The following is a 27525-nucleotide window of genomic DNA, read 5'->3' as shown; positions in this document are numbered from 1 at the left end:
TGCACCAGTTTGCATTACCACCAACAGTGCAAGCATCCCCTCACTTTCAATCTGCAGGTGTCTTTATGTCTAAAATGAGGTTTTTATAGGCAGCATACAGATGGGTCTTTTTAATCCATCCTGTCACCCTAGGTCTTTTGGTTGGGAGTGTTTATTCCATCTATGTCCAAAGTAATTATTGACAGGTATGTATTTATTGTCATTTTACTACTTGTTTTGTGGTTGTTTCTGGAGATTTTCTCAAATCCTTTATTGTTTTTCTCCCTTTGATGTCTTTCTAATTTGCTTTAATGATATATTTGGATTTCTTTCTCTTTATTCTTTGCATGGTTATTAGTGGGTTTTGGTATATGATAAGCATTAATTTGTATATCACCTCTTCTGCGTGTAGCAGTCTATATTAAGTTGATGGTCACTTAAGTTAGAGCTCATTTTTTTTCTCCTCCCCATGTTTTGATAAGCTATTATATTGTATATCCTTTTGGGGGGCATTCCTTGATATTTTTTTTACAGAAATATACATTTTTACTGCTTTTACATTTCCTTCCTTTATACTGTCACTTTTGATCTCTCCTTTCCACTCAGAGTCCCCGATAATATTTCTTACAGGCTGATTTAGTGGTCACAAACTCCTTCCATTTTTGTTTGAGGAATTCTTTATCTCTCCTTCTATTATGAATGATAGCCTTACTGGATAGAGTATATTTGGCTGCAGATTTTTCTCATTCAGCACTTTGAATATATCATGCCATTTCCTTCTGCCTTGCAAAGTTTCTGTTGAAAAATCTCCTGCTAGCCTTGTGGGTTTTCCCTTGGAAGTGAATGACTTGTTTTGCTGCTTTTAAGATTTGTAGCAGTGGGGCGCCTGCGTGGCTCAGTCGGTGAAGCATGACTTGATCTTAGCTCAAGTCGTGACCTCGCAGTTCGTGGGTTTAAGCCCTCCAGTGGGCTCTTCATTGACAGCACAGAGAGTGCTTGGGATTCTCTGTCTCTACCCCTCCCATGCTTGTGTCTGCGTTCTGTCACGGAAATTAAAAAAAAAAAAAAGCAAAAAACAAAACACTAAAAAAAAAGATGTTAGCAGTATATTTTGCAAATTTAATTACAACATGTCTTGGGTGTTGATTTTGATGGAAGTTCTCTGTGCCTTCTGGATGTGTATGTCTGTTTTCTTCTCCACATTAGGGAATTATTCAGTTATTGTGTCTTCAAATCAATTATCTGTCCCCTTCTTTCTGTCTTCTTCTTCTGGGACTCCTATCATATGAATGTTTTTACATTTGACGGAGTCATCGAGTGTCTTAAGTCTATTCTTGCATTGGATAATTCGTCTTTGTCTTCTTCAGCTTCACTGCTTTCCATTACTTTGTCTTCTAGGTCATTAATTTGTTCCTCTGATTCTTCCAGCTTGCTGTTCATTTTTACTGCCCTCTTCATCTCTGATACTTGAACTCTTTTATGTCTGTGGTAAGGGTCTCTCGGATGTCTTCCATTCTTTCCTCAAGTCCAGTGAATATCCTTATGATCATGGTTTTAAATTCTCCATTAGGCGTGTTATTTACATCTGTCCCATTTAGGTCTCTGGCCATGGCCTTATCCTGTCCTTTCATTTGGGATAAATGCCTCTGTCTTTTCATTTTGTCTAAATATCTGCCAGCTTCTGTGTGTTAGAGAAGCCAGTTATGTCACCTGCTCCCGAAAGTAATGGACTTAGGAAAAAGACGTCATGTAATGCCCAGGGTCTAGCACTTCAGGGAGTGTCACCAGTGTGTGCTGCATGCGGTCTGCTGTTGTGTTCTGGCTATGCTATCCTTCAGGCCAGTCATCTGCAGAGGCTCTCTTTGCCTGGTCTGGTGAGTGTTTGGTCCCTGGCCTGAACATAGCGAGTTTTAACTAGGTGTGCTCTGGTCTGCTTAGGAAATGAGACCTGTCACCACCTCTCCTGGAACTGAGGCCAAGGGAAACTCTCTGGTTGGGAGATGTGGTGTGGGCAGGCATTTGTCCTTGTCTTCTGGGGGAGGGGTAGCTGTGCTGGAACTCAAGCAAGAGTGATTGAGAAAGGTAGTTCCACCAGAGTGCAAGGGGGTGGCGTTTGGTGTAAGCAAGTTAGGTACCCAGTGTTAGCAATGCACTGCTTCTTACAAGTGGCTTTATGTTTGTGGTGAGGGGCAGGAGAAGGAGATGGTGCCAGCCAGCGGCTTTGTTCCTACAGACAGGTCTCTCTGAACTTTGCCTCTGAGGGACGTGCTCTGAGAAGAGCAAATAATCTCCCCACTGTGTGCCCCAGGCACTCTTCAGACCACTCTACCCATGCTATATGCTCCCATGTTGTTTGCCTGCCCTCTGTCCATGAGCAGTGCAGTACCTCAGGGCTCTAAACCAGCTAAACCGGATTCCCTTTAAAACTCCAGACTTTACGCACTACTGGTTGCAAGAACTCACGAAATTTTTCCAAGCCAGTGGCTATGGGGAAATGTTCTCTTTGTGCATTCCCTTGTGCGTTCCTCTCTCTCACCCTTACCCACAACCTCAACTCCCTCCCCTCTGCAGAAGCCAGGATCTGTTTCTCTTCTAGACGACATTTCTGCATCAAGGACCTTCTTTGATGTGGCCTCTTCTCTCCCTTTTGTTGTGGAGTTTGTTCTGTCAGTCTTCAGGTCAATTTCTGGGGTATTTAGGGTGAGCTGATTGTTATCTAGTTGTATTCGTGGGATGAGGCAAGCCTAGAGTCCTCCTACTCCTCTGCCTTCTTCCTATCTCTAAGATCTTTTTCTAAGATTCCCTTCAATTCCAACAATTCTTACAAGTAGGAAGGAATGCCTCTTTAGAATGTCCCCTCAAGTTAAGGTAGAAACACAGAGACATACGATTTGAAGCACAATAGTTGAAAAACTAGAAAGAGTCAATTTGATAACCAAAATTGGGCCTTTGATCTGATTTAAATTAAAGGAAATAGGCAGTTTTGAGTATTTTTTAATCCATTGAATGCTCAATCTTCATTCTCCTTTCCTCAGTGAGGAAATAAAGAGAATATTATGGAATCATTTTTCATCTTTTCAGTAGCAAAACAAATGCACTGTCCTTTAGCACTACTTAAATTAACTGCATATTCTCCTTTACCTTACTCCAACCTTCTTTGTGTGGGGAGGTAAGATCACTTCATCTTTGTGTTGTCCCACAATGCTTCTCCATATCATACAAGTTGGCTTCAAAAGTTTGTTGTCATTCAAATTACCAATCTACTATTTGTCTCTGATAAATCAACTTAATACTACCTCACTTTGTACAGCTGTATTATTTGAATGATGTAATGTTTATTCCATTAATTATACACTGAGCTAAAACATATAGCTATGCATATCTTTCTACTTAAGTGAAAGAAGGGGAAACAGGCTACCGTGTTTTCCAAGAATGTAGGTTCTGTGCCAAGAACAGGATTAACACCAGTGTTACACACAAGAACTAGGTCAAAAGAGGATCTCATTGTGAATTGTAAGATGATGGGTTAGCAAGATTGCTTAACAGGAAAGAGGAATAGCCCAGAGTTAATCTTTTCCTTCCTAGATGGTGAAAACTATGGATGAGTCTATGCATTATAATGAGATAATAAAACATAATGAAGTAAACGGTAGACTGAGTCAAGAGATCCTATGGCCAAGATATGATGGAAATGAAAGTGGGCAGCACTGACTGAGACACTAAAAGTTTGCACAGGCGGGGAACCTGGGTGGCTCAGTCAGTTGAACCTCAACCTCTCAGGTCATGATCCCAGGGTCATGGGATCAAGACCCCTGTCAGCCTCCACACTAAGCGTGAAGCCTGCTAAAAATTCTCTCTCCTCTCTTCTCTCTCTGTCTCTCTCTCTCTTTCCCTACACAGCCCCTCGTCCTGCTTGTGCACGCTCTAAAAAATATATAAATATAAATAAATAAATAAATAAATAAAAGTCTGAACACACTAAAGAAAGAGCATTTTATGTTTTTGAGCCTGACTTCACATCGAGTCATGGGGTCAGCAAGGCATAGGCTGGCGAAAGGGTCCTTCAAGAAACAAAAATCTCTATAGGAGCAAAGTTAAGTTCTACTACATTGACTTTTTATTATTACATAAGTGACTGGTAATTTGCAAGATAACACGGAAAAAGTTTTCATAAAATTTGATATGGTACTGGCATAAGGACAGACATATAGATCAATGTATTAACATTGAGAATCTAAACATAAACTCTCACATTATAGTGAACTGATTTTCCACAAGGGTGCCAGACAATTAAATGGAATAAGACTAGTCTTTGTAACAAACGGTACTGGGACAAATGGATATCCACATGCAAAGCAATAAAATCAGACCTCTACCCCATAGCATATATAGAAAATTAACTTAAAATCTAAGAGCTAAAATGATAAAACTCTTGGAAAAAAGCTTACGTGTATGTGTTTGTGACTGGATTTGACAATGATTTCTTAGACATGACACCAAAAGACAAAAGCAGATTAAGTTTATTTCATCAAAATTAAAAACTACTATGTTTCAAATATCACCATCAAGAAAGTGAAAAGGCAAGTGACTAAATAGGAGAAAATACCTGAAAATCCCATATCTGCTAAGGGATTTGCATGTAGGATATTTAAATAACTCTTCCAATAATGAAAAGACAATCCAATATAATAACGGGCAAAAGAATGGATTAGTTCTTTAAAGACGATACAGAAATGGATAATAATCACGTTAAAAGGGAGATGTTCGGGGTGCCTGGGTGGCTCAGTCAGTTAAGCTTCTGACTTGGGCTCAGGTCACGATCTCACGGTTCATGGGTTTGAGCCCCGCATCGGGCTCTGTGCTGACAGCTGGGAGCCTGGAGCCTGTTTCAGATTCTGTGTCTCCCTCTCTCTGACCCTCCCCTGTTCACGCTCTGTCTCCCCGTCTCAAAAATGAGTAAAACGTTAAAAAAATTAAAAAAAAAAGATGTGATATATATATATATATATATATATATATATATATATATATATTCATTCCATGGAGTATTACTCGGCAATCAAAAAGAAGGAAATCTTGCCATTTGCAACTACATGGATGGAACTGGAGCGTATTATGCTAAGTGAAATTAGTCGGAGAAAGACAAAACTCATAGGACTTCCCTAGTATGAGGACTTTAAGAGACAAAACAGATGAACAAAAGGGAAGGGAAACAAAAATAATATAAAAACAGGGAGGAGGATAAACACAGGAGACTCATAAATATGGAGAAAAAACTGAGGGTTGCTGGAGGGGTTGTGGGATGGGGGATGTGCTAAATGGGCAAGGGGCATTAAGGAATCTACTCCTGAAATCATTGCTTCACTAAATGCTTACTAATTGGGATGCGAATTAAAAAAAAATAAAACTAAAGATACAACAAAAGAGTAACGCCCCCCCCCCCCCACACACACACACAATTTTTCAACCCAGGAAGCCTCTGGTTGGGGATTCAGGAGATAAGGACCTTCTAGAGAAGTCAGAGCTATGGACTGAGTTGGCTGAAAGCTATCTAAGTTTTTGTTTCACAGGGAAGACCTTAAAGTGGCAGACAATTTCATGCCATAATCTAAATTCCTTTCTAAAGGGATACACAGAAAATCCCTCGTTATTCTTTAATAAGCTTCACCAGTTTCGGATATTCTTACAAATTTTAGTTTTTGAGACTTTAAAGATTTCTTTAGGACACAGTAGCAGGACAATGCCTAGCACTCTCATTCATAGAAGACTGATCAACAGAGAGTCATGTTACTCGCATGAAAAGTTCCCTATTACTATGTGACTCATTTATAAGACGTCTAGAAAAGAAAATAATTTTCAATGCCTCTTCAGCAACAAAAAGGACCAGTCAAGAGAATGTTCTAATTCCTCTGACGGGTATAGCTGTCTAATGAAACTTGCATGTATATTATATAGCTTTTGCGACTGACAGAAACGAGTTGGTCAGTGTATCTCCCTCATTGCTCCCACTTAGGATTTACAATGAGAATCCTACAAAGGAGGGTGTGTGTTCGAGGACATTAACTGTTCTGCTTGGAAAACAGTTGGGGTTTCACTACATATCAATAAATGAGAATCCTGAATGGCACATTAGTCTTTTCTGAGATTGAATTGTGAAATCTGTGAAAGGCTGATTAACTCAAGTGAGTGGAAAAAGATAATGAGTTTCTGAACTTGCAATGGTAGGAGCACTATGTTACTAGGTAAGGCCCTGACAGAGCAGCCATTTCTCCTTTTTCACTGGCATTTCTTTTCCTTTACAAAATCCAACAAAGAGAAAAGTCCATTCCTTTGAGAAGGACGTTTGCATAACGACCTGCTAGTCATTGTTGATGAAGAGAATAAGTTGCAAACTTGTAATTACAAATTACAACAAATCATCATTAAAATAACCCGTTCTCAAACTCTCACTGAAGGGTTGAGACTACAAGAGAAAGTCAGAATTCAAGATGACATGATCACTCAAAGCGTGCGGAAGTTTGAAACACGCTGAAAAATATTAGCAGGGACTCTCACACATCTGTATGCCAACGTTCACAGCAGCATTATTAACAGTAGCCAAAAGGTGGACTAAACCAAACGCTCACTGTGGTATATATAAAATGTTGCTTTTTTAGACTCACAATGTTTTTATGAAAATGTCACTATAAACATCATTACTTTATGAGTTCAATCAACTTCATCTCTATAGAAAAATTCCATCGCTAATAGCAAGTAGGAACAATATCAACCTAACATTTTGATCAGTGAGATTTTTCCATATGATCCAAAACATTCTTATGTACTACACCTATTGAAATAAGGATTCCTTTTCAGTAGGACAGACATCAAGAGACTGACTTACTAAACTTGTCCTTAACAAGTTGCTCGGAAGATTGTGAATTGGGGCCGCTTGCTGTTTGATGGTTCCTTCTGGCCTGGCATGTTGCACTTCTAGCCTAAAATGCAGATCTTAAGGTAATTATTCTCACAAATAAATTTACAAAAATACCATATAATTTCTGACAAATGAGGGGATTACAGAAATTCTTAAAATTGTATCAAGAGGAAGATTTGGCAATTGAGCCATTTTTCTCATTGTCTTTTGTGGATAAGGTGCAAAATTGAGATATAATGTGCCACAATTCTGCATTTCAAAATAACTAAAAGCTGGAATTTGTATCCAGTTTAACAAGGATATACTGGCATAATGAATACATTTCTCATACTACATTGCTTATCTGTTTTATAAAAATCAAGCTATTTTCTTTGAGGATTAAATTATACTTTTCCATATGATCTTACATCTTCTCAGCATATCTTATGGCCTCTGCATGTTGATCCTTTGCTTCTTGCAACTAAAATAAAGAAAACAATATAATTTTAACTACTGACAATCTAGTAGAAACAATCACCTGTTTCTGTAACTAAATGTTTTTATTTTTTTACTTGAGAGAGAGAGAGAGAACACACACAAGTGGGGAATAGAGGCAGAGGTAGAGACAGAGAAAATCGTAGGCAGGCTCCAAGCTCAGGGTGAAGCCTGATGTGGGGCTCGGTTTCATGACCGCTTTCATGATGTGGGGTTTAGGATCATGACCTGAGTGGAAATTAAGGGTCAGGACACTCAACCACCTAGCCGCCCAAGTGCGCCTGTAATTAAATCTTATTGGACCCAGCCAGGCTCTCCGCTACATGCTGATTGATGGCTACTGTTAGATCGTAACAATAAAGTTGAGCTGCTGCAACAGAGACTATGGCCTACAAAGCTGAAAATGTTTCAATACTCTTCTAGAATAATGTACCAACCTTACTCTGCTACAAAATCAGAACGTTTTTAAATTTATTTAATTATATATGAGCAGATAAATGTACAAATGTATCTACTGGTGAAATGGAGGAAATATAGGAATTAACCTTATGGTAAACATTTCTGTTTTCATATTACAAACACTGCATCAACTATGATTTTACATATTCACATAGGTGAATGACATTTCTATTCTTGTGATGATAAAACTGAACATGCTGTATTCAGTGACAACAAGATATTTCATGGAAGAGTTTCAGAAGCAGCATCCTAGTAGGAGTCAGAAAGCCTGGGTATGAATTCCCAATTCTGCTCGTTATGAGCTGTATGACCTTGAGCACACTACCTAAAACTTCCGTGTCTCAATCTCTGCATCTGTAAAATGAAGTTAATGACAGCACCTACTGGGGCACATGGGTGGCTCAGTTGGTTGAGCGTCTGGCTCTTGATTTCGGCTCAGAACATGATCTCAGGGTCATGTGATTGAGCCCCACATCAGGCTCTGCGTGGACAGCGAGGAGACTGCTTGGGATTCTCTCTCTCTCTCTCTCTCTCTCTGTCCCTCTCTCTCTCTCTCTCTCCCTATCTGCCCTTCCCACAATCTCGCTCTCTCTCTCAAAATAAAGAACCTTTAAAAAGTTATTTCAAAATAAATAATAATAGTATCTACCCCACTGGGATGTTGGGAAGCTTAAATTAGGAAATAACAGGTGAAAAACTTAGAAGGGTACGTGGCACATAGTGAGCTCTAAGTGTATGCATTTAGCAAGATTACTTTTGCTGTATTTTGCATTCCAATACATTGAGATAGTTAAGGCAGGTGGCATGCCAATACAAGTGGTCCCCTATACAAATTATACTGAAGTCATTCTTCATACCACTGCAAGTGGCAGCAAATGGGGACCATGAGGCCCAGAATCTCTCCTCAGTACTTCACACAACTTTCGCCAATGCCACTAGCAAACAGTACTTTTTTTTCCCCCACTTATAATACTTTTAACTAACTCCCTCTCTATACTACTCAGTGGACAATACTCACGGACTACAGTACAAATAGCACCTCTTAGATTGAGTAATAGATGATTTACATGACCATCAGAGGCAGGGGAAAGCCACTGACATGAATATAATGGAGTCTTGCTAAACCAAAGTTCCTCAATCATTTCATGCCCATACTGTTTATGTTAGGCTGCTTTACTGGGTACTCTGATGAGGAGATTAAGGCTTTGTGGTAACAGCATAACAGAAAAGCTGGCCCCAGAGCTTTACAGTTGGTAAAGTGCTATAAATCTGTAAATCCTAGCACTGGGTGCATAAGGAAAAAAAGATTTCAATTTCTCCTTTTCTAGTAACCATTTGCTTAACTTTTGAAGCTCTGTCCATCTATCACGCTGCTTCTCCCCTTGCAGTGGACTCGAACATTCTTTAATGTATCGTCTCATCCACAGAATCAACTTTTCTTCACTTATTTCCTTCTTTTACACTAAAATCTAACTTTCACTCCTATCATTCCACTAAGACATTTTGAGGGTCATCAAGAACCACTTTTTAAAAAAATTTTATTGGGGCGCCTGGGTGGCGCAGTCGGTTGAGCGTCCGACTTCAGCCAGGTCACGTTCTCGCGGTCCGTGAGTTTGAGCCCCGCGTCAGGCTCTGGGCTGATGGCTCGGAGCCTGGAGCCTGTTTCCGATTCTGTGTCTCCCTCTCTCTCTGCCCCTCCCCCGTTCATGCTCTGTCTCTCTCTGTCCCAAAAATAAATAAATAAACGTTGAAAAAAAAATTTAAAAAATTTTATTAAGGTCTCTATCCTGCTTCACTTTTCAGCAGCAGCTGAGAAAAATGACCATGCCCTCCCTCTGCTCTTTTAACCACACCTTTACCTAGGCCCTTTTACCTAGGCCATGTGTCCTTTTCGCTCTTCCATGTAGGTGCTCATAGACAACATCCTCAACCGCACACTCAAAAATCATTACTTGACATGGAGTACCTTTGTAGACAGCTAATCGTGTACATTTTATTTGGACTCTTTTCTGTGTTACTTTGAGTGTGTTTTTCTTATTGAGTCTTAGGGAGCACCCTTACCCTTAGGATACTGACCAGCATACTTTGTCTCACTTTTCTTTGTAACACGACATTTATCACAAGGGCTGGATGATCACTGGCTTGCCTTTGTTTCCTTTTGAGTAACTTCTTCGTCCATAGAGATTTCAACTTATGGAAGTCTTCTGAAGTTCCTTTCAGATGCATACTTGACTATATTGTTAGGAAGGTTAAGTTGGCTAGAGCTACCTCTTCTTCCCAATCCAGATTCTTCACCTCAAAATTGTGTGCATCAAATGCCTTCACCCAGGTAGCCCCTGGTTTGGGGATTCAGGAGATAAGGACCTTCTGGAGAAGTCAGAGCTATGGACTGAGTTGCCTGAAAGATAACTAAGTTTTTGTTTCACAGGGAAGACCTTAAAGTGGCAGACAATTTCATGCCATAATCTAAATTCCTTTCTTTACGGATCTACACTAAATCCCTCGTTATTCTTTAATAAGCTTCATCAGTTTCAGATATCCTTACAAATTTTAGTTTTTGAGACCTTAATGATTTCTTCAGGACACAGTAGCAGGACAATGCCTTGCACTCTCATTCATAGAAGACTGAAAACAGAGTGTCATGTTACTCGCATGAAAAGTCCCCTATTACTATGTGACTCATTTATAAGACGTCTAGAAAAGAAAATAATTTTCAATGCCTCTTCAGCAACAAAAAGGACCAGTCAAGAGAATGTTCTAATTCCCCTGATGGGTATAGCTGTCTAATGAAACTTGCATGTATATTATATAGCTTTTGCGACTGACAGAAACGAGTTGGTCAGTGTATCTCCCTCATTGCTCCCACTTAGGATTTACAATGAGAATCCTACAAAGGAGGGTGTGTGTTCAAGGACATTAACTGTTCTGCTTGGAAAACAGTTGGGGTTTCACTACATATCAATAAATGAGAATCCTGAATGGCACATTAGTTTTTTCTGAGATTGAATTGTGAAATCTGTGAAAGGCTGATTAACTCAAGTGAGTGGAAAAAGATAATGAGTTTCTGAACTTGCAATGGTAGGAGCACTATGTTACTAGGTAAGGCCCTGACAGAGCAGCCATTTCTCCTTTTTCACTGGCATTTCTTTTCCTTTACAAAATCCAACAAAGAGAAAAGTCCATTCCTTTGAGAAGGACGTTTGCATAACGACCTGCTAGTCATTGTTGATGAAGAGAATAAGTTGCAAACTTGTAATTACAAATTACAACAAATCATCATTAAAATAACCCGTTCTCAAACTCTCACTGAAGGGTTGAGACTACAAGAGAAAGTCAGAATTCAAGATGACATGATCACTCAAAGCGTGCGGAAGTTTGAAACACGCTGAAAAATATTAGCAGGGACTCTCACACATCTGTATGCCAGCGTTTACAGCCGCATTATTAACAGTAGCCAAAAGGTGGACTAAACCAAACGCTCACTGTGGTATATATAAAAATGTTGCTTTTTTAGACTCTCACAAAGTTTTTATGAAAATCTCACTATGAAAGTAATTACTTTATGAGTTCAATCAACTTCATCTCTATTGAAGAATTCCATCGCTAATAGCAAATAGCAACAATATCAACCAAATATTTGGATCAGTGAGCCTTTCCATGTGATCCAAAACATTCTTATGTACTACTACTAGTGAAATACGGATTCCTTTTCAGTAGGACAGACATTAAGAGACCGACTTACCAAACTTGTCTTTAACAAGTTGCTCTGAAGATCTTGAATTTGGGCCGCTTGATGTTTGATGGTTTCTTCCTGTCTGGCATTTTGCACTTCTAGCCTAAAATGCAGATCTTAGGATAATTATTCTTACACATAAATGTAAAACAATACCATATAATATCTGAACAAATGAGGGTCTTACAGAAATTCTTTAAATTGTATCAAGAGGAAGATTTGGGAATTGTGCCATTTTTCTCGTGTTTTGTGGATAAGGTGCAAAATTGAGATATAATATCCACAATTTTGCATTTCAAAATAGCTCAAAGCTGGAATTTGTATCCAGCTTAACAATAATATACTGGCATAACAAGTATATTTCTCGTACTACACTGCTTATCTGCTGTATAAATAATCAAGGTATTTTCTGTGAGGTTTAAATTATACTTTTGCATATGATCTTACGTCTTCTCCGCATATCTTATGGCCTCTGCCTCTCGATCCTTTGCTTCTTGCAACTAGAATAAAGAAAAAAATAATTTTAACTACTGACAATCTAGTAAAACACCATCACCTGTTATTGTAACCAAATGTAATTTTTTTTTGACTTAGTGAGGCAGAGAGAGAGAGAGAGAATGCCCAAATGGGGAAGGGAGTCAAGGGAAGAGACAGAGATACTAGTAAGCAGGCTCCAAGCTCAGGGTGAAGCCTGATGTGGGTCTCAGTCTCATGACCGCTCTCATGATGTGGCGTTTGGGATCATGACATGAGCAGAAATTAAGAGTCAGGACGCTCAACCAACAAAGCCACCCAAGTGCCCTTGTAACTGAAATCTTTTTGGACCCAGCCACACTCTCCCCTACATGCTGATTGATGGCTACTTTTAGGTCAAAACAGCAGGGTGGACCTGCTACAACACAGACTGTGGCCTACAAAGCTGAAAATGTTTCAATATTCTTCCAGAATAGTTTACCAAACTTACTCTCTTACAAAAACATAACGTTGTTAATATTTATAAATTATATATGATCAGATAAACATACAAATGTATCTACTGGTCAAATGGAGGAAATATAGAAAATTACCTTATGGTAAACATTTCTGTTTTCACATTACAAGCACTGCATCAACTATGATTTTAAATATTCACATAGGTGAATGACACTTCTATTCTCGTGATTGAAACTGAACATGCTATTTTCAGTGACAATGAGATATTTCATGGAAGAGTTTGACAAGCAGTATCCTAGTAGGAGCCAGAAAGCTTGGGTCTGAATTCCCAATTCTGCTGGTTATGAGCTGTATGACCTTGAGCACACTACCTAAAACTTCCATGTCTCAGTCTCTGCATCTGTAAAATGAAGGTAATGACAGCACCTACTGGGGCACCTGAGTGGCTCAGTCGGGTCAGCGTGTTGCTCTTGATTTCTGCTCAGGACATGATCTCAGGGTCACGTGATTAAGCCCCACATTGGGCTCTGCGTGGACAGCAAGGAGTCTGCTTGGAATTCTGTCTTTCTCTCTCTCTGCCTCTCTCCCTCTTTCTCACTCTCCCTACCTTCCCTTCCCCACAGTCTGTCTCTCTCTCACTCTATCTCTCTCTCTCTCCCTCTCAAATTAAGGAACCTTAAAAAAGTGATCTCAAAATAAATAATAATAGTATCTACATAACTGGGATCTTGGTAATATAAATTTAGGAAATAATACAGGAACAACTTAGAAGGGTACGTGGCACATAGTCAGCTCTAAGTGTATGCATTTACCATGATTACTGTTGATGTGTTTTGCATTCCAATACAATGATATAGTTTAGGCAGGTGGCATGCCAATACAAGTGGCCCTGTGTACAAATTATACTGAAGTTATTCTTCATATCACCGCAAGTGGCAGCAAATGGGGAGGATGAGGCCCAGAATCTCTCTTCAGTACTTCACACAACTTTCGCCAATGCCACTAGCCAACAGTACTTTTTTTTCCCCTCTTATAATACTTTTAACTTACATCCTCTCTATACTACTCAGAGGACAATGCTCACAGAGTACAGTACAAATAACACCGCCTAGACTGAGCAGTAGATGCTTTATATGACCATCAGAGGCAAGGGAAAGCCACTGATATGGAAATAATGAAGTCTTGCTAAACTAAAGTTCCTCAATCATTTCATGCCCATACTGTTTACGTTAGGCTGCTTTAGCAGGTACTCTGGTGAAGAGATTAGGGCTTTGTTCTAACAGTATATCAGAAAAGCTGTCCCCAGAGCTTTGCAGTTGGTAAAGTGCTACAAATCTGTAAATCCCAGCACTGGCTGCATAAGGAAGAGAGATTTCAATTTCTCCTTTTCTATTAACCATTTGCTTAAGTTTGAAACTTTGTCCATCTATCACGCTGCTTCTCCCCTTGCAGTGGACTCGAAAATTCTTTAATGTATCATCTCATCCACAGATTCAAGTTTTCTTCACTTATTTCCTTCTTTTACACTAAAATCTAACTTTCACTCCAATCATTCCACTAAGAAAATTTGAGGGTCATATAGGACCTTTTTAAAAAAAAAAATATTAAGGTATTTATCCTGCTTCCCTTCTCAGCAGCAGCTGAGAAAAATGCCATGCCCTCCCTCTGCGCTTCTAACCCCACCTTATTTATGAAGGAGGGCAACCCCTGACATTAAATCCTTGCCCCTTGCTCTCTGTGTTTTGAATTGCTCTTAAGGCTTCACAACCAGATTCTCTAATTCACATTTCCAGCTTTGGCCCTTTTACCTAGGCCATGTGTCCTTTTCGCTCTTCCATGTAGGTGCTCATAGACAACATCCTCAACCGCACACTCAAAAATCATTACTTGACATGGAGTACCTTTGTAGACAGCTAATCGTGTACATTTTATTTGGACTCTTTTCGGTGTTACTTTGAGTGTGTTTTTCTTATTGAGTCTTAGGGGGCACCCTTACCCTTAGGATGCTGACCAGCATACTTTGTCTCGCTTTTCTTTATAACACGACATTTATCACAAGGGCTGGATGATCACTGGCTTGCCTTTGTTTCCTTTTGAGTAATTTCTTAGTCCATAGAGATTTCAACTTATGGAAGTCTTCTGAAGTTCCTTTCAGACGCATACTTGACTATATTGTTAGGAAGGTTAAGTTGGCTAGAGCTACCTCTTCTTCCCAATCCAGATTCTTCACCTCAAAATTGTGTGCATCAAATATCTTCACCCAGGTAGCCCCTGGTTTGGGGATTCAGGAGATAAGGACCTTCTAGAGAAGTCAGAGCTATGGACTGAGTTGGCCTAATGCAATCTTAAGTTTTTGATTCGCAGAGAAGACCTTAAAGTGGCAGGTAATTTCATGCCATAACCCTAATTCCTTTCTATAGTGATGTACAGAAAATCGCTCGTTATTCTTTAATAAGCTTCATCAATTTCGGATATCCTTACAAATTTTAGTTTTTGAGACCTTAATGATTTCTTTAGGACACAGTAGCAGGACAATGCCTAGCACTCTCATTCATAGAAGACTGATCAACAGAGTGTCATATTACTCGCATGAAAAGTTCCCTATTACAGTGTGACTCATTAATAAGACGTATAGAAAAGAAAGTAATTTTCAATGTCCCTTCAGTCATAAAAAGGACTAGTCAACAGAATGTTCTAGTTCCCCTGACGTATATAGCTGTCAAATGAAACTTGCATGTATATTATATAGCTTTTGTGACTGACAGAAACGAGTTGGTCAGTGTATCTCCCTCATTGCTCCCACTTAGGATTTACAATGAGAATCCTACAAAGGAGGGTGAGAGTGTGAGGACATTAACTGTTCTGGTTGGAAACAGTTGGGGTTTCACTACATATCTATAAATTATAATCTTGAATGGCACATTAGTCTTTTCTGAAATTGAATTGTGAAGTCTCTGAAAGGCTGATTAACTCAACTGAATGGAAAAAAAAATGAGTTTCTGAACTTGCAATGGTAGGAGCACTATGTTACTAGGTAAGGCCCTGCCCGAGCAGCCATTTCCACTTTTTTACTGGCATTTCTTTTCCTTTACAAAATCCAACAAAGAGAAAACTCTATTCTTTGGGAAGGACGTTTGCATAATGACCTGCTAGTCATTGTTGATGAAGAGAATATGTGGCAAATTTGTAATTTTAAATTACAACATATCATCATTAAAAGAACCTTTCTGAAACTCTCACTAAAGGGTTGGGTTTACAACAGAAAGATAGAATGCAAGATGAAATGATCACTCAAAGACTGGGGACATTTGAAATACACTGGAAAATATTAGCAGGGACTCACACATCTGTATGCCAATGTTCACAGCACCTTTATATACAATAGCCAAAAGGAGGACTAAACCAAATGCTCACTGTGGTATATATAAAATGTTGCTCTTCTTAGATTCTCACAATATTTTTATTTAAATCTCACTACAAACATCATTACTTTATGAATTCAATCAACTTCACCTATATAGAAGAATTACATCACTACTGGCAAGCAGGAACAATATCAACCAAATATTTTGATCAGTGAAATTTTCCATATGGTCCAAAACATTCTTATGTACTTCTACTAGTGACATAAGGATTCCTTTTCAGTAGGACAGTCATTAAGAGATCGACTTACCAAACTTGCCTTTAGCAAGTTGCTCTGAAGACCTTGAATTTGGGCCGCTTGATGTTTGATGGTTTCTTCTTGCCTGGCATTTTTAACCTTTATCCTAAAATGCAGATCTTAAGATAATTATTCTCACACATAATTTTAAAACTGTATCGTGTAATTTCTGAACAAGTGAGGGTATTACAGAAATTCTTAAAATTGTATCAAGAAGATGATTTGGCAATTGTGCCAAGTTTCTAGTTGTGTTTTGTGGTAATGGTGCAAAATTGAGAGATAAGATGCCAAAATTTTGCATTTCAAAATAGCTCAAAGCTGGAATTTGTATCCAGCTTAACAATGATATACTCGCATAACTAATACATTTCTCATAGTACACTGCTTATCTGCTTTATAAATAAACAAGTTATTTTCTGTGAGGTTTAAATTATACTTTAGCATATGATCTTTAATCTTCTCAGCATATCTTACGGCCTCTGCATGTCGTTTCTGTGCTTCTTGTAACTAAAATAAAGAAAAAATAATAATTTTAAATACTGACAATCTAGTTGAACACCATTACCTGTTTCTGTAACTAAATGTTTTTGTTTCTTGTTTTTTTGTACTTGAAAGAGAGACAGAGAGGGAGAGAGCACACACAAGTGGGAAGGGAGTCAGAGGGAGAGACAGAGAAAAAGGCAAGCAGGCTGCAAGCTCAGGGCGAAGTCTGATGTGGGGCTCGGTCTCATGACCGGTCTCATGATGTGGGGTTTGGGATCATGACCTGAGTGGAAATTAAGAGTCAGGACGCTCAACCAACTAAGCAGCCTAAGCACTCCTGTAACTAAAATCTTATTGGACCCAGCCACACTTTCCTCTACATGCTGATTGATGGCTACTTTTAGGTCATAACAAAAGAGCTCAGCATGTACAACAGAGACTATGGCCTACAAAGCCGAAAACATTTCAATACTGGTACAGAATAGTTTACCAATCTTACTCTCCTACAAAAACATAACGTTGTTAATATTTTTAAATTATATATGATTAGATAAACATACAAATGTATCTAATGGTCAAATGGAGGAAATATAGGAAATTACCTTATAGTAAACATTTCAGTTTTCATATTCCAAGCACCATATCAACTATGATTTTCAATATTCACATAGGTGAATGACATTGCTGTTCTCGTGATTATGAAACTGAACATGCTATTTTCAGTGACATCGAGATATTTCATGGAAGAGTTTGACAAGCAGAATCCTAGTAGGAGCCAGAAAGCCTGGGTCTGAATTCCCAATTCTGCTGGTTATGAGCTGTATGACCTTAAGTACACTACCTAAAACTTCTGTGTCTCAGTCTCTGCATCTGTAAAATGAAGGTAATGACAGCACCTACTGGGGTACCTAGGTGACTCAGTCGGGTCAGCGTCTGGCTCTTGATTTCGGCTCAGGACATGATCTCAGGGTCACGTGATTGAGACCCACATCCAGCTCTGGGTGGGTAGTGAGGAGCCTGCTTGGCATTCTCTCTCTCTCTCCCTCCCTCTCTCTCTCTCCCTACCTGCTCTTCCCACAATCTCTCTCTCTCTCCCTCCCTCTCTCTCTCTCCCTACCTGCTCTTCCCACAATCCCTCTCTCTCTCTCTCTCTCTCTCTCTCTCTCTCTCTCTCTCTCAAAATGAAGAATCTTATAAAAGTGATCTGAAACATAAATAATAATAGGATTTACTTCACTGGGATCTTGGGAATATAAAATTAGGAAATAATACATGAACATCTTAGAAGGGTACATGGTACATAGTCAGCTCTAAGTGTATGCATTTAGCATGATTACTGTTGCTGTATTTTGCGTTCCAATACAATGAGATAGTTAAGGCAGGTGGCATGCCAATACAAGTGGTCCCCTATACAAATTATACTGAAGTCATTCTTCATACCACCGCAAGTGGGAGCAAATGGGGAGCATGAGGCCCAGAATCTCTCCTCAGTACTTCACACAACTTTCGCCAATGCCACTAGCAAACAGTACTTTTTTTCCCCCCCACTTATAATACTTTTAACTAACTCCCTCTCTATACTACTCAGTGGACAATACTCACAGACCACGGTACAAAAAGCACATCTTAGACTGAGTAAGAGATGCTTTACATCACCATCAGAGGCAAGGGAAAACCACTGACATGGAAATAAACGAGTCTTGCTAAACCAAAGTTCCTCAATCATTTCATGTCCATACTGTTTACATTAGGCTGCTTTAGCAGGTACTCTGATGAAGAGATTAAGGCTTTGTGGTAACAACATATCAGAAAAGCTGGCCTCAGAGCTTTGCAGTTAGTAAAGTGCTACAAATCTGTAAATTCCAGCACTGGCTGCATAAGGAAGAAAGATTTCAATTTCTCCGTTTCTAGTAACCATTTGCTTAACTTTTGAAGATTTGTCCACCTATCACGCTGCTTCTCCCCTTGCAGTGGACTCGAGCATTCTTTAATGTATTGTCTCATCCACAGAATCAACTTTTCTTCACTTATTTCCTTCTTTTACACTAAAATCTAACTTTCACTCCTATCATTCCACTAAGACATTTTGAGGGTCATCAAGAACCTCTTTTTTTTTATTTTATTAAGGTCTCTATCCTGCTTCACTTTTCAGCAGCAGCTGAGAAAAATGACCATGCCCTCCCTCTTCTCTTTTAACCACACTGTAATTCTGAAGGACGGCAACCCCTGACATTAAGTCCTTGCCCCTTGCTATCTGTGTTTTGAATTGCTCTTAAGCCTTCACAACCAGATTCTCTAATTCACATTTCTAGCTTTGGCCCCTTTACCTAGGCCATGTGTACTTTTCACTCTTCCATGTAGGTGCTCATAGACAACATCCTCAACCGCACACTCAAAAATCATTACTTGACATGGAGTACCTTTGTAGACAGCTAATCGTGTACATTTTATTTGGACTCTTTTCTGTGGTACTTTGAGTGTGTTTTTCTTATTGAGTCTTAGGGGGCACCCTTACCCTTAGGATGCTGACCAGCATACTTTGTCTCACTTTTCTTTATAACACGACATTTATCACAAGGGCTGGATGATCACTGGCTTGCCTTTGTTTCCTTTTGAGTAACTTCTTCGTCCATAGAGATTTCAACTTATGGAAGTCTTCTGAAGTTCCTTTCAGACGCATACTTGACTATATTGTTAGGAAGGTTAAGTTGGCTAGAGCTACCTCTTCTTCCCAATCCAGATTCTTCACCTCAAAATTGTGTGCATCAAATATCTTCACCCAGGTAGCCCCTGGTTTGGGGATTCAGGAGATAAGGACCTTCTAGAGAAGTCAGAGCTATGGACTGAGTTGGCTGAAAGCTATCTAAGTTTTTTTTTTTTTTTCCCACAGGGAACACCTTAAAGTGGCAGGTAATTTCATGCCATAACCCTAATTCCTTCCTATAGGTATCTACACTAAATCCCTCATTATTCTTTAATAAGCTTCACCAGTTTCGGATATTCTTACAAATTTTAGTTTTTGAGACCTTAAAGATTTCTTCAGGACACAGTAGCAAGACAATGCCTAGCACTCTCATTCATAGAAGACTGATCAACTGAGTATCATGTTACTCGCATGAAAAGTTCCCTAATACAATGTGACTCATTAATAAGACGTCTAGAAAAGGAAGTAATTTTCAATGTCTCTTCAGCCACAAAAAGGACCAGTCAACAGAATGTTCTAGTTCCCCTGACGGGTATAGCTGTCTAATGAAACTTGGATGTATATTATATAGCTTTTGTGACTGACAGAAACGAGTTGGTCAGCGTATCTACCTCATTGCTCCCACTTAGGATTTACAATGAGAATCCTACAAAGGAGGGTGAGAGTGTGAGGACATTAACTGTTCTGGTTGGAAAACAGTTGGGGTTTCACTACATATCAATAAATGAGAATCCTGAATGCACATTAGTCTTTTCTGAGATTGAATTGTGAAATCTCTGAAAGTCTGACTAACTGAAGTGAATGGAAAAAAAATTGAGTCTGAACTTGCAATGGTAGGAGCACTATGTTACTAGGTAAGGCCCTGACAGAGCAGCCATTTCTCCTTTTTCACTGGCATTTCTTTTCCTTTACAAAATCCAACAAGGAGAAAAGTCCATTCCTTTGAGAAGGACGTTTGCATAATGATCTGCCGGTCATTGTTAATGAAGATAATAAATTGCAAACTTATAATTACAAATTACAACAAATCATCATTAAAATAACCCGTTCTCAAACTCTCACTGAAGGGATGAGATTACAAGAGAATGTCAGTATTCAAGATCAAATGACCACTCAAAGATTGGGGATGTTTGAATCACGCTGAAAAATATTAGCAGGGACTCACACATCTGTATGCCAATGTTCACAGCATCATTATTAACAGTAGCCAAAGGTGGACTAAAACAGATGCTCAATGTGGTATATATAAAATGTTGCTTTTTTTAGATTCTCACAATGTTTTTTATGAAAATCTCACTATAAAGGTCATTACTTTATGAATTCAATCAACTTCATCTATATAGAAGAATTACATCACTAGTAGCAAGTAGGAACAATATCAACCAAACCTTTGCAGCAGTGAGATTTTCCATATGGTCCAAAACATTCTTATGTACTACTACTAGTGAAATACGGATTCCTTTTCAGTAGGACAGACATTAAGAGACCGACTTACCAAACGTGTCTTTATCACGTTGCTCTCAAGATCTTGAATCTGGGCCACTTGATGTTTGATGGTTGCTTCTTGCATGGCATTTTTAACCTGTAGCCTAAAATGCAGATCTTAAGGTAATTATTCTCACACATAAATTTAAAACAACAACACATACTTTCTGAACAAATGAGGGTATTACAGAAATCCTTAAAATTTTGTCAAGAGGAAGATTTCGGAATTGTGCCATTTTTCTCATCGTGTTTTGTGGATAAGGTGCAAAATTGAGAGATAATATGCCACAATTCTGCATTTAAAAATAGCTCAAAGCTGGAATTTGTATCCAGCTTAACAATGATATACTGGCATAACTAATACATTTCCCATACTACACTGTTTATCTGCTTTATAAATAAACAAGTTATTTTCTGTGAGGCTTAAATTATACTTTTGCACATGATCTTTCATCTCCTCAGCATATCTTACGGCCTCTGCATGTCGTTCCTGTTCTTCTTGCAACTAAAATAGAGAAAAAATAATTTTAACCACTGAAAATCTAGTAGAACACTATCACCTGTTTCTTTAATTTTTTTGACTAGAGAGAGAGAGAGAGAGAGAGAGAGAGCATGCAGAAGTGGGGAAAAGAGACAGAGGGAGAGACAGAGAAAATGGTAAGCAGGCTGCAAGCTCAGGGCGAAGCCTGATGTGGGGCTCTGTCTCATGACTGGTCTCATGATGTGGGATTTGGGATCATGACCTGGGTGGAAATTAAGAGTCAGGACCTCAGCCAACTAACCCGCCCAAGCGCCGCTGTAAGTAAAATATTTTTGGAGCCAGCCACTCTCTCCTCTACATGCTGATTGATGGCTACTTTGAGGTCATAACAAAAGCGTTCAGCTTCTACAACAGAGACTATGGCTTACAAAGATGAAATGTTTCAATACTCTTACAGAATAGTTTACCAACCTTACTCTCCTACAAAAACATAACATTGTTAATCTTTTTAAATTATATATGATCACATAAATGTACAAATGTATCTATTGGTCAAATGGAGGAAATATAAGAATTTACCTCATGGTAAACATTTCTATTTTCATATTCCAAGCACCACATCAACTATGATTTTACATATTCACATAGGTGAATGACGTTTCTATTCTCATGATTATAAAACTGAACATGCTATTTTCAGTGACAACAAGATATTTAATGGAAGAATTTGAGAAATAATATCCTAGTAGGGGCCAGAATGCCTGGGTCTGATTTCCCAGTTCTGCTCATTATGAGCTGTATGACCTTGAGCACACTACTAAAACTTCCATGTCTCAATCTCTGCATCTGTAAAATGAAGGTAATAATAGCACCTACTGGGGCACCTGACTGGCTCAGTTGGTTCAGTGTCTGGCTCTTGATTTCAGCTCAGGACATGATCACAGGGTCATGTAATTGAGCCCCACATTGAGCTCTGCATGGATAGTGAGGAGCCTGCTTGGGATTCTCTCTCTCTCTCTCTCTCTCTCTCTCTCTCTCTCTCTCTCTCTCCCTTTTCCTCTCTCTCCCTACATGCCCTTCCCCACATTCTCTCTGTCTCTCTCAAAACAAAGGACCTTAAAAAAGTGATCTCAAAATAAATAATAATAGTATCTACCCCACTGGGATGTTGGGAAGATTACATTAGGAAATAATAGATGAACAACTTAGAAGGGTACGTGGCACATAGTCAGCTCTAAGTGTCTGCATGTAGCATGATTACTGTTGCTGTAGTTTGTGTTCCAATACAATGTGATAGTTTAGGCAGGTGGCTTGCCAAAACAAGTTTTCCCCTATACAAATTATACTGAAGTTATTCTTCATTCCACCGCAAGTGGTAGCAAATGGGGAGCATGAGGCCCAGAATCTCTCCTCAGTACTTCAAAAAACTTTGCCAATGCCACTAGCCAACAGTACTTTTTTCCACTTATAATCCTTTTAACTTACTTCCTCTCTATACCACTGAGTGGACAATGCTCACAGACTACGGTACAAATAGCACCTCTTTGACTCAGTAGTAGATCCTTTACATGACCATCAGAGGCAAGGGAAAGCCACTGACATGGAAATAAACGAGACTTGTGAAACTAAAGTTCCTCCATCATTTCATGTCCATACTGTTTACGTTAGGCTGCTTTAGCATGTACTCTGATGAAGAGATTAAGGGTTTGTGGTAAAAGAATATCAGAAAAGCTGTCCCCAGATATTTGCATTGGTAAAGTGATACAAATCTGTAAATCACAGTTCTGGCTGTGTAAGAAAGAAAGACAAATTTAGCGTGCTTTTTCATAGTGAGAGGGAAAAAAAAAACTAAACATTTGATTGAACACTTCTCCTCTATTTGATTAAGTGCTTTCATTAATAGTTTTACTTATATAAGTGTGTGTGTGTGTGTGTGTATAGAGATATACACACATTTTTTAACGTTTATTTTTTGATACAGAGTACGAGTCTGAGTGGCTCAGAACGTGAGGGACACAACGAATCCAATGCAGGCTCTGCTGACAGCAGAAAGCCCAATTCAGGGCTCCATCTCAAGAACATGGAGATCATGACCTGAGCCAAAGGCAGACTCTAATCCGACTGGAGCCAGCCAGGCACCCCTCAATTTAGTATTTCATTTCTTAGCATACATTTAGAATAAAAGCTTTGCTATACCAATGTTTTCAAGAAGAATTTATTGATACGGTATAAAGTAATTAATTTTATTGGAAAAACTGTTAAGTTAAAGTATTTTCAATTTATACAAGGATAAGTATCACCCGTGTCAAATATTACTATCCCTTAAATTTATACTTAGGAAGATGAAATTACCTGTCATGAAAAAAATAAAAACAATGTCAAATAAAGGACTAAATTGTTCTGCACAGGCTAGATGACAAGTGTCAAGAGAGTTAAAGCTAATGGGAGTTAGAACAGTCAGAGAAAATTCATTGGAAAGGAGACTGTGAGCCAAGTCTGAATAACATAGGTTTACTCAAGAGGAACAGAACTAAAAAGACAGGACAGCATGAGTAACGGCTGAGAGATGGTAAAATCAACCCGATTAACTCAGAGGATAAAATCTGATGGCAGAGACATTAAAAACGGATATCCACACAAGAACTACGTAAATGTTCATAAGCAGCCATATTAATAGGCAAGAAGTGGACACAACCCAAAGGTCCATCAACTGATGAATGAACAAGGGCCTTAGCCCACAATGGAGTACTGTTTGACAATAAAAAGAAATGAAGCACTGATATAAGCTGTAACCAACACAGATGAACCCAGAAAACATTAAGTAAAGCTAGCTAGTCCCAAGGGACCACACGTTGTGTGACTCCATTTATATGAAATATTCACAAGAGGCAACTCCATTGAGAGACCAAGTAGTAGACTGGTGGTTGCCTGAGGCTGGGGGCAATGGTAAGGGTTTCCTTTCAGGATGAGGAAAACATTCTACTTGATGGCAGTGATGGTTGCACGAGTGTACACAGAGACAGTGAACTGTGCGTGGCAAATGGGTGACTTTTATGGTATGTGTATTGTACCTCAAAATAGCTTTAAAAAAAACCCAATGGCAGGACACAGAGAATGTTCTTAATTCTCGCTTTTGGGCGTCCATACTACACATGATCAGAATATTTCCGTGCTTTGACAATATGTCTAAAAGGCAAAGAAAATGAAGGAAATGCCGAAGTTCAAGTGGTTTGTTAAGTGATCTTTCTGTACAAGTCATCCTGAAATCAATATACATTCTTCTCAAAAGTGAAGATGAGAACTAAGATAATTATCTGAATCATTCCATTAAACATTATCTTCTGATTTGATCCAGCTTGCCTCATCATGGTAATAGAGATATCATTAAAAAACATTGTTTAGTAGGGGACAAAGTCTCTTGGGGCACCTGGGTGGCTACGTCAGTTAAGCGTCCAATTCTTGCTTTCAGCTCAGGTCATGATCTCACGGTTCATGAGACTGAGCCTCACATTGGCTCTAAACTGACAGCATGGAGCCTGCTTGGGATTCTCTCTCTCTCCTCTGTCTGCCCCTCCCCTGTTAACATGCATGCACACACTCTCTCTCACTTTCTCTCTCAAAATAAATAAATAAACTGTCAAAAAAATTTAAATTAAAGAAAGAACGAAAAAAGTCTCTCAATTTCTCTGAGGAAGGATACAAAAGCCTCAACTTTCCTAAAAGTAAGTATTATAAGAAAACAATGTATAACACAAATAGGAGAAGGAGAGGCAGAAGTTTATGAAATAAATGCATTGTAAAGATACTAAAATCATAATAAATTAATTATAATGAAAATACCAAAGAAAGCGGTCCATGGAAATTGGTATCCTAAAACACTTTATATTATTTAACTAGCTATAAGTTAGCTGTTGACAGGTTACATTTACTACATACCTGACTTCTTTTTTTTAAAAATTTTTTTTTCAACGTTTTTTTTTATTTATTTTTGGGACAGAGAGAGACAGAGCATGAACGGGGGAGGGGCAGAGAGAGAGGGAGACACAGAATCGGACAGGCTCCAGGCTCCGAGCCATCAGCCCAGAGCCTGATGCGGGGCTCGAACTCACGGACCGCGAGATCGTGACCTGGCTGAAGTCGGACGCTTAACCGACTGCGCCACCCAGGCGCCCCACTACATACCTGACTTCTGATTTGACCTAATTTCTTCTTGAGATTCCGTGTTTCATCTTCCAGATGAAGATGTGACATAGACTGTTTCTTCAGAGTATCAGCCAGTTCTTGTTGAAGTTGTCTCACAACTACCTAATAAGACATTTCTGTTACTGATTTTCTAAATCATCTTATTATTAAATTATGTTAATAATAGACAACTCTCACATACGTACTTTGAGAAATATCAACACATACATCAATTCACCGTCTTTTTGTAACACATACACATTCCTGTTCACTGAATTCAGTTAAAGACACTAAAGGTGTTATCTCCCTGTCTACTTCTGATTGTTTATGGTGTCTCTTTCCAGTCTCAGCACGACAATTTTATCCTGCAACATGTGGTTTTTATGCAACCGATCTTGTGTTTTCTCATGATTATCAGAAAGCTAAGTAAAACCAAAAACATTTTCAGATAGCACTCAATAAAATGGCATTATCATGATTTTCTTTTAAATGAAAGCATAATCTATGTTTAAACAATGAAAAGGTTTCAGGGGGTGCCAGGGTGGTTCAGTTGGTTGAGTGTCTGACTCTTGATTTTGGCTCAGGGAATGATCTCACATTCTGTGGGTTTAAGCCCTGCATCAGGCTCTGTGCTGACAGTCAGGAGCCTGCTGAGGATTATCGCTCTCCCTCTCCCTCTCCCTGCCCCTCCCCTGCTTGCATTCTCTCTCTCTCTCTCTCTCTCTCTGTCTCTCTCTCTCTCTCTAATGAATAAAGAAACATAGGAAGGAAGGAAGGAAGGAAGGAAGGAAGGAAGGAAGGAAGATTACAGTAAGTGAATATCCAACTGGAAAAAAAATAAAGTTGGCTCCAAATCTCAAATTTTATACAAGCGTAAGTTCCAAAAAGTTCAGAACTTTAACTGTAGAAAATGAAGGCATGAAAGTAAAAAAGAATTTGTGAGAAAAGTGTTCAGAATCTCAGAATTGGAAAAGCCTTTCTCTGATTTACAACAAACCAGAAGGCCTAAAATAAAAGATTAATAAACCCGACTACACTTAAAAATTGAATTTACAGTAGATATCGAACACAGAGACCCCACAGTAAAATCCTTAGCTCTGCATATACTCGGACAGATTAAATTTCCTAAAATTCTTCTTTCCTGAGAATATTTCATAGGTATCTACTTTGCTACCATTTCTATAGTCAGTTATAAGAATTATATCTATTGATAACTGAAAAATCTAGGCACTGTACTATAATAGAAACACTTCTACACACATCAATGAACTCATTTGGTTATCACAATTCTAGAATGGAGAGATTAAAATGGTGAGCTGTAGGACTCTCCCCAGGTCTTCTCACTCCACAACAAGTGCTCTTGCACCAACCACTGCCACTTCTCTAGTGTAAATACACAAGTACGAAAGAAGTCTTGTATTTCAAAATACTCATAGGAAATAAGGTGAAATTTATACATCTCTTAGAATACCATGAGATTATTTACTGCTACAATAACTTGTATTGCCTCTTGTTGAAAACAGTAATAAATATAAAAGAGGGGAAATACACTCAGCTATTTTATTAGGAATAAAATACCTATCAATAAATTATCATTAAGTATATACCACAGCATACCATTGTTATCAAAAGTTCCTTGTAATGAAATAGGATGCTTCTTGAAGCAAAACTGTTACTTTTCTCAAAAGTAGGAGACTTGATACCGAAAATATGATCAGTGAACTGGCTACACTTGCCCTCCTGTCCATTAGCGGAAGTGTTCAACTAACCTAGTAATATATCAAGGCAGTGAAGTAACTGTTCAAAACCAAAACACATGTTGCTAGTAGCAATAGTTTTGAGATTAGGGAGAGCTCATCAATTCCTACAGAAAGTAATAAAAGCCTCTCCCTTGGATGAGGACATTATGAATGTCACTATTTGTTGCAGACAAATGCATTTAATCAAGAATATTATTTTATCCAGTGAAGCAAAAATGCCACCATCCCCCATGACCCTCCTCAAAATATATGTGCTTTTAAAATCCTCTATAGTT

The 27525-nt window shown here is 38.7% G+C and overlaps 1 protein-coding gene and 1 long non-coding RNA gene across 2 annotated transcripts in view; one reads left to right on the top strand and one right to left on the bottom strand.

The window, feature by feature from the left end:
- Positions 1 to 27525, bottom strand: part of LOC131496458 (ankyrin repeat domain-containing protein 26-like) — a 62503-nt gene that overhangs the window by 18145 nt on the left and 16833 nt on the right. Inside the window, 8 exon segments of the mRNA XM_058702016.1 lie at positions 11571 to 11664; positions 12009 to 12061; positions 16168 to 16240; positions 16297 to 16352; positions 16498 to 16662; positions 20838 to 20931; positions 21262 to 21332; positions 25491 to 25613. Coding sequence (XP_058557999.1) covers positions 11571 to 11664; positions 12009 to 12061; positions 16168 to 16240; positions 16297 to 16352; positions 16498 to 16662; positions 20838 to 20931; positions 21262 to 21332; positions 25491 to 25613 — 729 coding nt within the window.
- LOC131495999 (uncharacterized) lies at positions 3427 to 3631 on the top strand. The gene is made up of 2 exons (XR_009254254.1): positions 3427 to 3466; positions 3565 to 3631. It is a non-coding gene; the product is annotated as an uncharacterized LOC131495999 (long non-coding RNA).

Source organism: Neofelis nebulosa, chromosome 15 (genome assembly GCF_028018385.1).
Source record: "Neofelis nebulosa isolate mNeoNeb1 chromosome 15, mNeoNeb1.pri, whole genome shotgun sequence".
Taxonomy (NCBI): Eukaryota; Metazoa; Chordata; class Mammalia; order Carnivora; family Felidae; genus Neofelis; species Neofelis nebulosa.
Note: the sequence above shows the minus strand (reverse complement) of the source record. Positions and strands in the feature narration are given on the sequence as shown.